Source organism: Pleurodeles waltl, chromosome 10 (assembly GCF_031143425.1).
Source record: "Pleurodeles waltl isolate 20211129_DDA chromosome 10, aPleWal1.hap1.20221129, whole genome shotgun sequence".
Classification (NCBI taxonomy): Eukaryota; Metazoa; Chordata; class Amphibia; order Caudata; family Salamandridae; genus Pleurodeles; species Pleurodeles waltl.
The window spans coordinates 407,738,764-407,756,316 of record NC_090449.1 but is presented as its reverse complement, the minus strand read 5'-3'; the positions used below and the strand labels follow the sequence as shown (position 1 = coordinate 407,756,316).

Below are 17,553 nucleotides of genomic sequence, written 5' to 3'. Positions count from 1 at the left end.
GCAGACTCTACACCCTCCTTAGTATCAAGCTTTAGTGGAAAAGGCACTTAAGATTGGGTAGCAGTGAAACCTTTGCTGAAGCACGAAGACCACCTTAAAGCCAGTATCTCTGTAAAGGCATGAGCGTGGCAGTAAGCTCAAATGGCACTGTCCTGTAAGGGTAATGTTAGTTTCCCACCATGAATTTCCATGAAGATCATTCAGGACAGGTAGTAGCAGGGGTAGTAATGATGAAAATATCATTTACCTTTGGTTAACACTCTTGCTGGTGGATACTATATCTAAATGCAGATTCATAACCTTTAGAATATTCCCCAGGTGCTAGACTGAATTTGGAAGTTTTCACAGCAGTGCTCTCACACGCCGCTAGGTGGCATTGTGCATCTCTATGTTACCACTGTTCTACCCTGAAAGTGATGGAGTGGATTGTGCCAGGGCATCCATCAGTGATACCATGCAGCCTCAACTGGATAAGTCTATACAAGCTACTCAGGCCGCTCAGGGTATCCATGGCTTAGCCGTTAAGCCTCCCGAACTCCGCTCCATGGAGGGGGAAGGATTAAAACTGGCAGGAGGTGATGGCAATGGCAAAGGCAAAATCTCTGAAGTGGAAGTCGGAAAAACTGGTAGAGGTAAAAAGCTCCTAGATTGGTCCACGGACGGTGGAGATACATATTATTCGTTAACTGAAGATTCTGAAGCTATCAGCAGTGGCTGTAATCAGAGCATAGCAGAGGGCAGCACATCATCAGAGTCTGAGAGTGTATCATCAGAAGTATGTCCCACAGTGCGACCACAGAGAGGTAGGTGTATTAAATCACGATCAGGCTCAATCGGTAGAGCAGAGCTTTCAGTACAGAGCACCAGGGCACTCAAATGGGACTACTCAAGAACTGGATAGACGGGATTGGAGAGAGAGTCTAAGTTTGACTAGCTACCCAAGGCTGACGGGGGTGAGGATGGTCTGGTCCCAAGTACTGATGCAACCAGCACAGATGCGAAAATGCTCCAGATGATATACGACACGATAAGGGAGCTCCAAGTAGAGACACAGGCAGAGAGAAGGAGGGCCCGGATTGCCACCAAGCAATTACAGGGTACGGTCCATAAAGTCGCAAGAATCTGTACAGAAATTGAAGAAAAACGAAATGCAATGGAGAACAGGACTGCTGCTGTGGAAGTAGAGGTGGAGGCATTGAAAGAACAGGCTGAAACATATGAAGGGCAACTAACAGACATTATGTGGAAGCTTGAAGATCATGAGAATTGACAGAGGAGAAATAACTTGCGATTTCTGGGTATAGAAGAAGGCGTGGAGGGCAATGATATCAGGTCATATATGATTAAGCTTCTGTGGAATGCATTTCCAGAGCTTACAAGATGGGATTGGGAGATGGAGGTTCAAAGAGCCCATAGATTCCCAATAGCTAGGCATGTGAGAGATCGTTATATGGAATCTAAGCACCCCAGCGCTATATTGTTTTTTTTTTGGTAATTATTTGCTAAGACAGGCCATTTTTGAAAAATCTTATCCGGATGCTCCACGCCGTGTGGATAATGTCTCCTTTTTCACTCGACCGGATTATTGCAATGTTACCGTGGAGCAAAGGTGAAGGCTGCGACAGTTGATCAAGCCTTTTCAGGATAGGGGAGGAGAAGCTTTTCTGCTGGCCCCAGCACGGCTGAAGACAGTGGTTAATGGGAAATCCAAAATATTCACGTCTGAGATTCAAGCAAGGGAATATCTGATGGAACTGAGAGTACTGTATGGGCAGGAATTGGAGTAGAGTCTGCAAGCTCTACAGTTGTAATGATGATAGGGGTAATCATGTATGCAGGGAGTCCGGCAGTCCAGAGTGGATCCACGGCAGACATCCGGGGGTCATCATCATTCAGACCAGTGGCGGTCTGATTGCTCCTAGGGATGGGGGGTGGGGGGATAGGGGAGGGCGGGGGTGTTTGTTGCTAGGTAGGGGGGATAAAAGGGGAGGAGTAAGTTCAAGAGTAGAGGTTGGGGGAAGAAGGGGAACAAGGATTGGAGGGGAGGTTGAGATTGAAGGGCTTTTAGGTGGGTCAAAAAAAGAAAAGTTTTTACCTGAGAGAATGCAGGGGAAGTGTTGTTACATGGTGAGCGCTGGTTTAATGTCCGGTGGCTTAGGTGGGAAGGCTGAGACAATAGATTATAGGGGCTGCTATAAGGACGGAGAGGTTATAATTGTACAGGCTGATTTTGAGGGGAAATCTGATTGAAGGTTATAAATGGCAGTATTTCGGATAGCATCTGTTAATATATGTGGTTTAAATAATCCCCGTAAGAGAAGGAAAGTGGCTGAAGATTTGAAAAATATTGAAAGCGGATATTTATTGTCTGCAAGAAACCCATATAGAATACTCTGATAAAGCTATGCTGGAGTCTCTTGGGTTGCAGCTGCTGGTGTGTACTGAGCAAAATGTTAAAACACAAGGGGTAGCTATCCTAGCAAGCAATACTAAATGCAAGGTTACTCGACGTAGGGTGGATCAGCTTGGGAGGTGGGAGTTAATAGAGTGTCAGGTGGGCCAAACGAGTCTCACGCTATGTTCGTTATATGGTGCTGTATATGACGACCCGTCTTTACTAGATTATATTTCAGTGGAACCAGCAGTATGGCCAGCCTCATATAATATCTGTGAGGATTTTAATTTTAATGGGTCATGGGATGGTCTACAAAATCTAATGGATGTTGAAAGTAAAAGCTACATGGGGCGCAAACCCAGAGTATTCCAGGCCATTAGGAATCTGCAAGAGGAAGTAGGATTGGTAGATGCATGGCCCGCACTGAAGGGGCCGGATCCAGGATATACATATTTCTCAGCTCCTCATAGGAAATTGACCCGGTTAGATTATTTTTTTTATCTCACCAGAATTTTTGGAGGGGGCAGCAATGGAACTATATCCACGGTTTATGTCAGATCATAACCCTCTACTTCTGGAGATTAAGACTATGGGTGGCTGGAGCTATGGGAGGAGCTGGACATTTGAGAGAGGGTTGCTGAACAATCCTGCATGTGTGCAACATATGAAAACATGGCTAAGGGAGTTACTGGAATTGAATAGGGGGTCCGCCGCAGGCAATATTGTGTGGGATACAGTAAAAGCAGGTATAAGGGGGGGGGGAAAACACTCAGCTTTAGTATTAGGCGCCAGAAACAAGCTGCAGACCAGACCCTAGAATTATTTACAAAGCTCCACGATGCAGAAAAACAACTTATCATGGTGGTTGAGGGTGGTTTGGATGTGTAAAATGCACTACAGCAGATAGCGATAGCTAAAATGCTAATAGGCAATCACTCAGTGGAAAGCGCAGCAGAAAAATATCTGGCAAGGCGTAAGGAGGGCTATGAATATAGTGAGAAGGTGGGTCATTTATTAGCGGGACGGGCACGTCAGAGGGCCATATCTGGCTCGATCTCGGAGATCAAAAATAGGCTGGGGAAGGTAGTCACAGATCCCGACCGAATTAGGGAAGCTGTTTGGGAATATTATGCAGAGTTATACAAGGGCACCCCTGTGGGTGCGGTGCAGGCCGGTTATGGTTGGTTAAGTGAGACAACGAGTGGTAGGCTCACCCCTGAAGAACAGGAGGAATTAGGAAAGGAGGGTACTATTGAGGAATTAGAAGGGGCGGTGCGAGAACTGCCAAGTGGGAAGGCTGTAGGGACGGACGGTATCCCGCTTGAACTATATAAGCATTTTAAGACATTGCTGCTCCCAGCGATGTTAGAACTGTTCATCCAAGTACAGCAAGGGGGCAATCCTCCTCCGTCCTGGGGTACTGCGAATATAGTGGTGTTCTTGAAGAAGGGTAAAGATCCTTTGGGTGCGTATAGACCTATTACACTTATGAATAGTGATGCGAAGATCTATTCTGAAATATATGCGACTCACTTGTCATCTGATTTTTGTAATCTAGTGACTCAGAATCAGCATGGGTTTGTTCCAGGGATGGGTACAACAGATCATATTAGAAGAGTTATTGCTTTGTTTGATGCCACTCATGTTGCGAAGGAGCCTATGGCAATGATTTTGCTGGACGCTGAAAAAGCATTTGATAGGGTTGATTGGGAATTTATGTGGAAAACACTAGGGGAATATAGATTGGGAAGCAGTTTTATCACTGCAGTCAAGGCCTTATATAAGCAGCCAAGTGCTCACATTCAAATGCCTGGTGGCTTTTCTAATGAGATACAAATTGAACGTAGTACAAGACAGGGATGCCCATGCTCACCCCTGTTATTTGCATTATTTATAGACCCATTTTTACGACTACTAGAAAAGAATGCAGCAATTCAGCCGGTGACTCGCTTTGGCTGGGATACGAAGATATTAGCATATGCCGACGATGTTGCAGTTGTTACTGCTAACCCAGATATGGCTCTTAAGAAATTGAAGAGGCGGCATGTAGATTTGGGATGGCATCTGGTTACTCACTTAATAAAGACAAGACCCAGATAGTGGTAAACAAGAATGGTGTTACAACAGTTACTCGTAGGATCGATCATGCAGTTTAACTAGGGATTGAAATTAGACCTAATGTGGAGCAGACTGTTCAGTTTAATTTAATACCGATTATTAAAAAAGCCAAATATAACTTTGATAGATGGAACAACCTGCATTTGTCAATCATGGGGCGGTGTAAGATGGTTAAGGTGATGTTTCTCCCCAAAGTCTTATACCTATTTCGAGCTATCCCGTTGGAGTTTGGGAAATCCTGGTTTAATATGCTGGAACAACTCGTGATGAGATTTATTTGGTAGGCTAGCAGATATACGACATTATCAAGGGAAAGAGTGGCTGGTCCTTGCCAAATTTTAAATTATATCAGCTGGCGGCTGCGCTACAGTTCATGCGCCCTCTGTTTGATAGCAGAGGATCTTTGAGAGGTGAAGGTTATGTCCCGGATATTTATGAACTGTTAATTGGGCATTCGGCTGGTGGCGCTGCTGACATTTATAGAACCTAGCTATTATAAGAAGACGAGATTTAAGGTTTTAGAGGCTGCGTTTAAATGCTGGGAATCCCTGCGGAAAAGAATGGGACTCTGTGGATTTAAACGGTACACCCTGATCGCAAATAATCCATCTCTTCCCAAGATATTTAGGTATAATGGCATGGTGAAATGGAGCCGTCAGGTGGTACAAAGGTTAGGAGATCTTTTTGCAGGATCCACGATAGACACATTTGAGAACTTTCGGGAGAATTTGGTCTGGAGCAAATGGGATTTTTTTAAATATTGACAAATCAGAGACTTTATGCATGGGAAAACAGGGGGGAGGGGGGGCAGCAGGGTTTGCTAAATGCCCATTGATGGAGTGTGATGCTATTAATTGTGCTTGACCAATGACTTTGGCTTTCACCACTGCGCATATTAGTTGCTCAATGTTCACCAGTAGCACATTACATGTTGTGTTCAGTTTAGCTGCCTATTGGCTTTGACATGGCATTAGACATTCAGTTTAGCTGCCTATTGGCTTTGACATGGCATTAGCCATTACATTCTGTATTCAGTTTAGCTGCCTATTGGCTTTGACAGGACATTAGACATTACATTTGATATTTAGGTTAGCTGCCTATTGGCTTTAACGTGGGGTTAGACATTGCAGTTGAGACATTGCAGATGAGCTGTGTTTTTTCCAAGCTGTGTTTTTCCACATGGTAGACCAAGCAGTGCTGTTCACAGCAGACCTTAGCTGATAAGAGCTCGTAGATTTTGTGTTTACCTCGCAATCCAGTCTGAGAGCGAGGGAGCTCAGGAGAATTGGCCACTCTCCAAGTTTCTTCTGTTCTCACACGTAGTTTGCTTTTAAGGATGACTCTGGGCTACAGCAGGGGTACATTGAATCTGCTTGACTTCAGACAGGAACATAGACGTCAGTTGCCTGTCTCCTGTTTGGGTAGATCTCTTTCTCACAGTTGACCGGAGTCATCAACTTGCAGAACCCAGAAAGATGAAGCTGAGCTATAGGCCCTACGGTGATGAATTTTGACTTTTATGCTTTGCTTTGAAGTTATGCTATAATATAATCACGTATTTGCTGTGTACATTGCAACTGAGAAGTACTTTGATATATTTTGCTTTCATTGCTGCGACTACTTTTGAACGTGTGCTTCCAATCTACTAATTTCGCCTCTCAAGAACCTTGCAGTGAAGTAATAATAACAATAAATGTCTTCTTTAAACTCAGAAGTGCATTCCAGAGAGGTTCTGTAAGCTCGGTTATGAGATAAGAGCAGGAATGCAGAACATGGAGATAATGGTAACCAGAGTAAGGATTACTATAAGGACAGTGTATGTCAGATTGAATGATGGGCAACAAGGGCATGTGGAGAAATACTGTAAGAAATGGGAAGCTCAACTAGGTATCAGAGAGGTAGAATTTTATGAGTCATTCAGATTGGGGCGCAGTATTCTGATCTCTGCAGCACTTCAGGCACAGTACTACAAACCTGTTTTTGATTTATACTTCACCCCAGGGAAAATAGCTAAGTGGGGTAGGACAGAGGGGACACACTGTCCAAGATGTCAGCTATTTGGCACCGACCTAACTCACATGCTTGTCACATGTATAAAGTTAGAAGCTTTGAGGCAGAGTATCGGGCACTTTTTAAGTGAAGTAACCAAGCAAAATTTGGAATTAACTTCCGGGGTTGTAATATTTGGGGTATCTGATGTAGCTGGGCCAGGGATTTCTAAGTTTATCTTTGTCTCTATGGCTATATATCGACTCTGTATTGCTTCTGCGTGGCTTGATCAGCAACCCCCCGGCTCAATCTTGGTTAGATTGTCTCTTCTCAGTATATCAACTAGAACACTCATTGTATGAACGCAAAGGGAGGGAAGGGAGGCGGAAATGGCAAGCTATCTGGGGGGTACTGGGTAAATGGATCAGATCTAAGCAGTTGGTAGTACGGAAGGAATCCGTGGCAGAGATTATCAGTGTATGAATTTGGACAACTATGCATATATTTGTCTTCTGTATGTTGGTGGTAACTTTATGTATTCATTCTCTCGGGTTACAATAAACATTTCTTTTTTAAAAAGTGATGGAGTGGAGTTGGATGTAAGCGCTTCACCAGCACATCCACATCAGTTTCTTTATTGACTCTTTCCCCGCTCTTGGACACGAAGCATGAACAATTGGAGTTACCAGTGCACAGATCTCTAATTTCTCTCCACAGAATGGGGAGTTAGGAGGGTAGTGAGGAACCTGTAGTTAGATAAAAAGAGTATCCACCAGAAACAATGTTCTTCTGATGGGTTCTTCTAACCACAGATCCCTCACCTTCAGAATAGTTGGGGAGTCTGTGGAGTAGACAAAATTAAAAAAACTCTGCAGGACCAATTGTGCAAAACAACCTTCCTATCGGAATTGGCTTTAAAAGCAGTAGTAATTTGTGAAGTTGCCCACACTGCAGACTGATAGTTGTTAAGAACAGGCCCTTCTCAGGCCAACTGAGTTGTAGTGGGGGTGGAGGGGGGTAGGCGGGCAATATTAAGATCTACTTGTGGCTTCACAAATTGTTTGGGAGGGAGCATGTGTCAAGTCTTCAATGAACTGCATCACAATAGGTGGCTTGAACAAGTGCAGTTGGTCCAGCAAAAGCCCAAAAGGCTGAAAGGCCCAACAAATATCCTTTATTAGTGCCCACTGTAAGATCCTGCTAGGCCAAAGAGTCAGCCAACATAAAACATCCAACAGTTTGGCTTGTAGGGCATCTGTGTTGCAGACTTCACAGCAGGCCACAAATTTGTCACAGCATCAAGCCTAAATGGACTTTGCAGGGAGACAACAATGGCATTGACAACCACAGGTGGTACGATGAATGCAGTCAACTGCTGTTGCTCCTCAATCTCCACACATGGAGAGGCAGATTGAACAGGTTTGGTGCAGAATCCTGTCCTCCTGTTGTGACAAAATATCCTCCCTAAGCGATAGCCTGATCAGAGAACAAGAGCTCAGGCACTGAAGGTCCAGGTACCACACTCTCCTGCCCCAGCCTGGATTCACTAGGATGATTTGGGATTAGTCATTTCCTGATCTTCAGAGCTCTGGCACGAGAGGCAGAGACTCCACTTTAGCCAGAATGCATCTCCTACAGAGCTTTTTAGGGAACTCCAACAGGCAGAAGTTTTGACATTCTATAGTGTTTAAAGGTCCAGCTGTGGCTCTCCCTACTGTTGGAAGATGCGCTGCGCCACCAAGGATGAAGCCGCCATTTGTGATCCGCCAGGATCTGGAAGCAGAGTTTATCTGACCTGGCATTTAAAGATCCCACTGTGTTGTTCTCGATCAGGGAAATGCTATGGTGCTCCAGCCAACTCCCAAGGAGCAGCGTCTCCTGGCACAGGACCCTACTCCACCCTTTTTGTTGCAATATTACACAGTGGTGTTGTCTATGAGATGCTGTACCACCTTTGCCTTGATGGAGGGCATGAAGGCCTTCAAAGCCAGGTGAATGGCCCACCACTCCAAAAGACTGCTGTGGAGCAGAGTTTCTGCCGGAGAAAAGATCCCTGTGTTGCAGATGACCTCTCAAATTCAGCAGTGGCACATCAGTGCAATGACTACAACCATCACTTTCGGGAACACCCAGGCACACAGTTAAGGGGAGAAAAGCAAACCGGAAATGCTCCTGGCCAACCCTGAACTGCAGGTCTATAGGACTGCAGGTCAGGAACATAAAAGTACGTGTCATAAAGGACCAAGGATACCATCCAGCCGAACTCATAAAGGACCAAGGATACCATCCAGCCGAACAGACAGAGGGCAGACAGAAGCTGTGCTAGTGTGAACATTTTGAAATACTCCTTCCTCAGGAAAGAGCAAAGCTCTAGAACAAGATGAAGGCTTCTATCCTCCTTCAGCACAAGGAAAAAGCAGGATTAAAAACCCATCCCTATTTCCAAATCTGGAAACCTCTTTATCGCCCCTTTGGACTGTACAGCTCGCACCTCTTGAAATAAGATGGATAGATAGGTCCTCCTCTGAAAGGTGCTCTACTGTGGGCGGCGGCTGCGGTGGATCAGAAAAGAATGGAAAGGCATAGCACTGTTAGACTCTAATTGGAGGGCCCATCTCTTGTATGTGAGAGAGTGCCACCCTTGGAGAAAATGTTCGATCCTGCCTTCCGAAGGTTGATTATGCTCTGTCAATGTCAAACTTGGGGGCTGATGCCAAAGGGGAGGGGAAATTAGAAGAATGGTGCCCATGGTGACCTGTAGGATATTTACTTGATCCTAGTTCACAGGCATAAAAGGCATGGGTCTGGAGTCATGGGGCTGTCCATACACCAACACCCTGGAGTAGCCTTGGAAAGGTAAAACTGAATGAACTGTACCAATGAGGGAATTGTCTGGAAGGAGTAGAAAGGCCCAAGGAAAGCGCTGTGGCCCTAATTTGCTTAAAGTGTTTGTGGGGGGAATCAACCTTGACGCTAAAAAGGCGGAAACCACCAATAGGCAGAGGCATAAGGGATGCCTGCACATCTCTAGAAAAGACTATGGTTCATATCCATGCATGGCAAAATAGAACTACAATAATGCCTGCTGCTCACCATGCAATCAGCAGTATCCAGACCATCAAGAATCACATATTTGGTTGCATCCTGGCCCTTGGAATTTAGGGCTTCCTGGTCTCAAACCACTCAACCAGGACACCGGGCAAGATCTAGCTGGCCATGTTTCAGAGGGCATGCTTATAATCGCCTAATAGACAGACCACAGACCAATCTCAAAGCTAGAGTGGTGGAAGAGAACATTTGTTTGCTCAACACTTCGATCCTTTTAGACTACTTGTATGGAGGGGTCTTGGTGAATGGATAACGAGCCACCTTGGAAGCCTGGCCCACCCAACTCTCAGGAGTAGGCTGCTGTATAAGAATAACATGTTGCCAGTCTGTGGCATTTACCAACCTGCCTACTCACCAGTAGGCAAGAGCAAGGCTTAGAACAAATGTCCATAAGGATGTCAGCTAGTGCTTGGCCGGGGTAAGGACTTTTGGCTTTTCTACAAAAGAAGGCAGCAGTAGGTCCGGAACAGCAGCTGTTCGTCTAATTATAACAGCAATAAAAACACTTTTTTGTTGGAGGTCCAAAGGAAGAAATCAACCCTGTATCAGGGAAAGTGTTGAGCCAGCCCACTGGCCTCCTGTAAGTTCATTTATAAACTGTCATCACCATCATAATGTGGGGATAAATCATCCCCATTTACATCTTCAGCTGGTTGCAAACTCTGACCAGAATCAGAACCAAAAAAATGGGGCCTCCAGTGGGAGTGTATTATCTGAGCAAGACTGTACAGAGACCAGGTGCCTGCAGTGGAGTCGAAGTGTGACCTTGGTCTGGATCGAGACAGAGATGGCTTGTGTTTGGACAGTGTCAGCACTTGAATCCCCTCTGGTGCCAGCAAAGTCAGTACCAACATCAACAAAAGAGAGACCAAAGGCGTTCTTGGAGCAGGAGTAGAAGTTGGCATAAGTTGGTGTGCAACCCAAGGTAGGTCCGAAGAGCTCAGATGTGCCTTCGGTGGAGCTGCCAATGGTCCCCTGATTGGAGGCCTGATGGCGTACCAGAGGGAGTCGGAAGAGTGGCAAATATATGTTGCATGGCCTCAAGGGCCTAGCCATGCTGTAGTGTCACCAGTGGCCCAAGGAATACAGGGCACATCAGGACTAGTTCTGGAATCAGCTTCTCCTTAAGAGATTGGGTGTGAGGACATGTGGGGGGAGGGGGGTTGGGGAGCCCTGGTGGTTTCTCATTAAACAGACAGTAGCAGGACTATCCTCAAGAGAGGAAATGGGTCTGTGCCCTTGACTTGGACCAGGACTTACATGAGGTCCGTGACTTCTAATGATGTACCGCGACGGACAGCTTTGCTTGACGGTTCCATTTAGTCTTCAGATCCATGAGCAGGCCTCAACAAATCTACTCACCCACTTGTATGGTGAGGCCGGTTTTACTAGGGTGACCTACTTTTAGGGTCTACTGGCTGGTTCTGGTGAAAGAGCTTGAACTGGCAAAGAATAGGTGTTACTTTTCATTCTTAGACTGCAGAGTTAGACAATTTAGTAAAGTGAACTGTCTGACAATCGTGCTGCATACATGGAGTGTGAAATGAAATGATGTGTGTTAGACAAAAAACCTGACATCATGTAAAAAGCTTGCAAATAAACTGTCAAATATTTTAAACTATATCAACAGTTAGGAAAGCACATTTGTTGTAACTCTGAAGTGTGATGAAAACAAATATCTTAATAGAATCAAAACAAATCAAGACACTTTACTTGGTGATGTGCAAATGATACATAATTACTGAAGCCCAATTTCCACACATTGGGGGTCATTCTGACCCCGGCGGTCTCAGACCGCCGGGGCCAGGGTCGGCGGGAGCACCGCCGACAGACCGGCGGTGCCCCGCAGGGCATTCTGACCGCGGCGGTTTGGCCGCGGTCAGACAAGGAAAACCGGCGGTCTCCCGCCGGTTTTCCGCTGCCCTTGGAATCCCCCATGGCGGCGCAGCTTGCTGCGCCGCCATTGGGGATTCTGACACCCCCTACCGCCATCCTGTTCCTGGCAGTTCGCCCGCCAGGAACAGGATGGCGGTAGGGGGTGCCGCGGGGCCCTGGGGGCCCCTGCAGTGCCCATGCCAATGGCATGGGCACTGCAGGGGCCCCCGTAAGAGGGCCCCACTGTGTATTTCAGTGTCTGCGATGCAGACACTGAAATACGCGACGGGTGCAAACTGCACCCGTCGCACATACCCACTCCGCCGGCTCCATTCGGAGCCGGCTTCCTCGTGGGGAGGGGTTTCCCGCTGGGCTGGCGGGCGGCCTCCTGGCGGTCGCCCGCCAGCCCAGCGGGAAAGCCTGAATGGCCTCCGCGGTCTTTCGACCGCGGAGTGGCCATATGGCGGTTACCGCCGCCCGCCTCTATCGGAATCACCCCCATTATCTTTTGCACACAATGGGGTTTTTTCCGTAAAACTGCTGGTCACTGGGGATGTTTATGGACATTTCAAAGGAAAATGTGTTGTCTGTAAATGACAGCATGCTATCAGACATATCTTTAGTAATATATTTATTAAAAGTAAGTGTTTTAAAACATGAAGTGAGAAACATTCCTGCCCAAATCTCATGACAATGCTATTAGTAGTCAGGGGAGTTGTCTGGACCCTACATGTAGGATCGATTCTTATTATACAGGAAGCTAAAGTTTAGTCAATGAAATCAAACACATTTTTTTTTTGTACAGAAGACATGCTGAATTCACATATTTAAATGTATTTTCATATGTGATAATGAAGAAAAAGATGACTCAGTGAAATGAAATATTTGCCTTGGATTCCACAATTTGAGACCAGTTTATGGTCAAGCGCACTAGAGTTAGGTAAAGTAGATCATTTAACTCCCTGGACCTGCAGGTCTGGTTAAATTTGTAAGATTTCCAAGGTTTGATGAGGGCACATTTTTCACATGACTAGAAGTTGTGCCCAGAGCCCAAACATCACAGGTACACAGCATAGAGGTCTATTAGTGACATCTATTTCTGAAAGACATGGCATGATTTGAACCCTGTAGTCTTCATCAGATACATAATTCCCCCGCACACTGGAATTCAATTTGGAAAAAACTGTCAACTGACAAAACCTAGGAGCTGAGCACTGGGGAAGGTAAAAGGGGGTTGTTCTGAGCAGCATGACCAAGAAACTGCCTCAATATGGCTGATCAAAATTAACAATATTGCAGTCACCCTCCAATGTTTATTCCCTCATCCCAACCCACTCCGTTATTCTGACCATTATAATATGTTTGGCTAAGTGGACCCCAATCCTTCACTGAGTATTGCAAAAATGTCCAACTTTATTCTTCAGATCATAAACAGACTCTCTTGCTCCCTCTCCCAGCGATGACAACCAAGTAAAAATTGCAACCAACGGAGTTGATTCAGGTGGCAAATACGGTCTGTATCTAGGGATCGTTGGCCTGTTAGGGGGAGTGCATCACAATCCAACTGGTTAATATTATCAGCTGTAATGTCACTTGAGAGCACAGGACCCTGTGCACTATGACCTGGCTGTAATTGTGACTGTATAGATCTCACATAATTTGGAAAGCTGGGACCGATGATCCTTGGTGGAGACAATTGTTGATGACTAACTGCCCAACTTCCATGATCGCTCCCCAATCTAGGAGGGGTGCAGGGAAAGCAAGAAGAAGAAGACTGTTACCCTGCCACCCACATTTGTTCGTGCACCAAAAGATTAGGCTCTCCCTCATGAGAGATATAGGGGAGCCTTTGGGACCTATATTAATATGGCTCTCGGAGTTGATCTTCACCAATCTTACTTCAATCAGAGACATTTTCCTAGTAAGGGAACCTACAACATCCTTCATAAGAGATTTCATTTTACAAAAACAGTTAGTCAACAGGGGTTTCAACACTCAATATTACACCAGCTGACAGAATAGACAGATTCTCTTTACTGATCTGGGACAAAATTCTCTTGGGGACCAAGACCTCTACTAACATATTTGCTTTCACGCCACGTAGGTCTTTTTTTGTACCCATGTCCCTTTCTTTCTTTTTATTCACCAGCTGTATAGATTCAGGCGGGGACAAACAGGGGTCATGATGGATATCCGCTGCTATAACCCCCTTATGACCTTGAGCAATAGAAGGAGAAACCACCTGAATATGTCCACTCTCGTGAGCTTGGGTGATATTAGGGACCTTCGTTGGTCAGGGAGCTGGTTACCGCACAATCCTAACTCTTTTTCCGCAGACAAACTTGGATCATTTAAGGCTCCCACAGCTGAGGTCAGATAGGAAATGATGGAAGGGCAATCTTGTGACCCCCGTGAGGCCACCACTCCTGTGGGACAGACGGATTTCCTGCTACCCATAATACAACACAAATGAGCTCAATACCCAGCTCCCGAGAAAAATCACAAAATGGCAAGAGGGGGCAGTATTCACCCCAAGGACACCAAAAATACACAAGTCAAAAATAACAATAAGCAGGACCAGTACAACATGAATCCAGTGCAATCCACACGGTGGGTTCAAGACCCCACTCCATGTGCAGAATGATCAAAGTCCAGAATCACAGTCAGAGTCTACGCAAAGCTAAACTGATACATCCTGAGGCAGTAGTCTCGCACAAGGGAGAGTCCAGTTTGCACGGGGAGCCACAGGGATCTTCCTTCCTAAGGGCTAGAGAGACTCGCACAAGGCTCACAAATCAAGTAAAAAGCCAAAATCCAAGGAAGGAAATATGGTTTACCTTAAATCTGTTAAATACAAAGGATTTACTTGTACAGGTGCGCCAAAAGGTAAGACCAAAGGGGGTGACCCTATCCTGGCTCTGATGGGCTTAAGACTGGGCTGCCCTTGGCCCGGGCTTTGCTCGGGCACGGCCTCTGCATGTTCTGTGCCGTGGGTGGATGTAGGGTGCTTTTAAAGCACATAGAGATGATGTAGACAGCTATGCCCCCCTTCTGCAGCAGTCGTACAGTTGTGGGACAGGGAGTCCCAATGCTGAGGCATCCTCTTCCTTGTTGTACCGTGCAATGGGATGAAATAGGAAGCTTATCAAGCACGCAGTTGATGGAGGCAGCAAAGCATGCAGTTGTGGGACAGGGAGTCTCAGTGATGAGGCAGCCTCTTCCTTGTTGTCCCACGCCACAGGAGGAGGTAGGGCGCTTATCAAACATGCAGTGTGGGGGTGATGCAGACAGCCACGCCACCCTTCAGCTGCAGTCGTGGGACAGGGAGTCCCAATGATGAGGCAGCCTCTTCCTTGTCATCCTGTGCCGTGGAAGGATGTAGGGCGCTTATCATGCGTGCAGTGTCAGGATGATGCAGGCAGCCACAACCCCCTTCAGCAGCAGTCGTGGGGCAGGGAGTCCGAGCGATGAGGCAGCCTCTTCCATGTCATACAGTCCTACATTTTGGCAGAGTTTCTGACCTCCTGTATACATTCTTGCCTTGCCATTTTAGACAGGTGTGGTTGTAGAATCTGTAAACCAATTTCTTGACCAATTAGAGGACTGATTCTTGTATATCTTGGTCCAGTGGTGGTAGTGAATAAAAAAATTACAAAAAACTCTCACAAACGAGATGCATGCTTTCTAAAATGGTGCTACAGAGGATATGTGGTTCACAAGAGGTTCACTGGGACTTTTAGGCCTTGGCACACACAGCAGTCTTGTTCTGCCCCACTGAGTCTTATCTTTGCCCACTTGGTCCCCAAATGAAGAGGAAGATGTAGCTAGTGCTGGGTAGAAAGGACTACTTGGCCTTAAAAGATAGGAAGATCTTTGTTGACTGCAACCAAGAAAAAGGATTGGCAAGGGGCTGCTGACTTCATCCTGTGCCTCCAACGTCAGCTTCCATGCAGCAGCATGACCAGATCAATGTTCACAGGCAAAGCAGCTGTGTCAATAAGATCCTTGGGCATTAGCAGTTTCTGCTCAGCATCGTCCATTCCCATGCTGATCTTCTATCAGCACTTTTTCCGCTGCATAGTTCAGTAGAACTGAAGCACAGTGTTCAAATCTGTGCAGAAGTGGAGACTGCTGTTGGCCATAATTAAGTTGGAATAAGCGTGCCTCACTGAAAGACCACTTTCTCAGCTTGCCTACCTGGGACAGCATTGTCACCAAAACAACAGACTAAGCTGGGGTTTTTGCCAATTCAAAGACTGGACAATCCTATTGTACGAGGTACTTGGTTTTCAATGACCGAAACTTAAAGCTTCTGAAACATATTCTCCCAAATCACTCAGCTTACATGGGAACCTCCAGCACTGTGGCCAGGGTTGGTCTCAATTCGTGAGCCACTGTGACTCTGTGGGCTTAAATGCCAAAATGCCATCACTCTCAGGATTGGGTATCATCACAATGGACAGCGCCTTCCATGCCTCGGTCATGACAGCATCTGCCTGGGTAGAATACGTTTGCTCCAGAGGAGATGAGACTTCTGCTTTATTCAAGTGGATGTTATTTCAAACAAAGCACGTTCACTTAGATTACAATTGCTTCTGCAGGGGTGTGGTGGCAGTACAGAAGGACAGACAGGGAGAGGAGACAAAGATTCCCTGACTAACAATAAAACATATGCAGCACCATACAATCTAAGAGGATATATACAGAATGGGGAGGGGGCTGAGCATTACCCCACCTATAAGGTATACCAAGCACCACTTGCACACATCGCATTTCATTGAAAAAGTCGGGGGGCTTATGACAGACTACATGGAGAGCCAGCAGTTATCCACACATGGGTGCATGTAAAACCTGCTGTGAGCAAACATTAACCATGGCATGGCCTTGACCTGGGGACGGTAGTGGTAAGCCTGGACAAAAACATGTATAACAAAAGCCAGGTGATTTGTGACATGACTGGCATGTACAGGAAAACCTAGCAAGTCAGGATGAGAAAATGAGGAGAGGATATCAAATGGCCCTCTGCACCAACAACCTTATGCCCTACATGACATCCCATCCATCCGACCACTTTCAATCAAATATTATACTCAGCAACTTTCAGTCACTCTTTTTAGTAGAACTGATGCTATCTTAATGAACATTAAGAAGTAACTGCTTATGAATAAACCCCTTCATGACTTAAGAGCAACCTTGAAACAATAAACCACCATGCCCTCCTCTGACGGCTCGAGACCATATGAAGAAATAAGGATTCAGCTTCGAATTGGTTCCGGTCTTTTATTTTTAATCAAACTGAGCAACATCCTCACTCCCACCACCCACCTCCCAGTACCCTCACCCCTTCTTCTCTCTCACTCCCTACCCCAGAGTGCCCAGAAGCATCCACCAATGTCAATCAGGACTATGAATATAACTAAATAAAATATAATAAATAGAATGTTTAAGACATTCATTATCTTACAAATAGATTGCAGAACTGTTACATTGTAAATGTACAAAACAATTCTGGCATCCTTGTCTCAACACTTCCACACTTTCCCAGGTACAAACTCCTCCCAGGTGAGTCTTCAAGTTAGCCTGATTGAATGCTACTCACTTACTTTAGATGCATCGGCTTGATTGGTGAGGTAATGCTCAGTCGCATTGTAGTATTTGGCTCCAGGATAGCAGCATTCATGACACGCAGCAAAAACATATCAGGTTGAAAGATGTAGGCGCACATGCTTGAGAAGCCCTACAGGTAGAAAAATATATTTTACAGTGACAGACTTCATTTTTGTTTGTTTTATACTTTCAAGTAGTCAATTTCCTTTACCATTATGGTTTATACAGCATAGCAAATAATTTGCTAATGAGTCAAGTAAATATACATTGTTATTTTCAACAACATTTCCTCACCCTTGTTTACTTTTATCTGGGAGACCACTCTACCTTTTTTTCCCTGACAGCACAAACATCCTCTTGCCTGAGGACAGAGTCCCCACGCACTATATATCAAGTTTCAGGATCAATTACAACATTGTGGGCATGTTTTTTATGTCTGTGACCTTTGGACAGAGCTCCAC

The 17,553-nt window shown here is 45.7% G+C and overlaps 1 protein-coding gene across 4 annotated transcripts in view; it reads right to left on the bottom strand.

The window, feature by feature from the left end:
* PGAP6 (post-GPI attachment to proteins 6) overlaps positions 1-17,553 on the bottom strand; it is a 960,879-nt gene that overhangs the window by 807,317 nt on the left and 136,009 nt on the right. For all 4 annotated transcript variants that reach the window (XM_069210651.1, XM_069210654.1, XM_069210653.1 and 1 more), the window contains exon 4: positions 17,089-17,222. In XM_069210651.1, the coding sequence (XP_069066752.1) occupies positions 17,089-17,222 (134 nt within the window). The remainder of the gene's footprint in view (positions 1-17,088; positions 17,223-17,553) is intronic.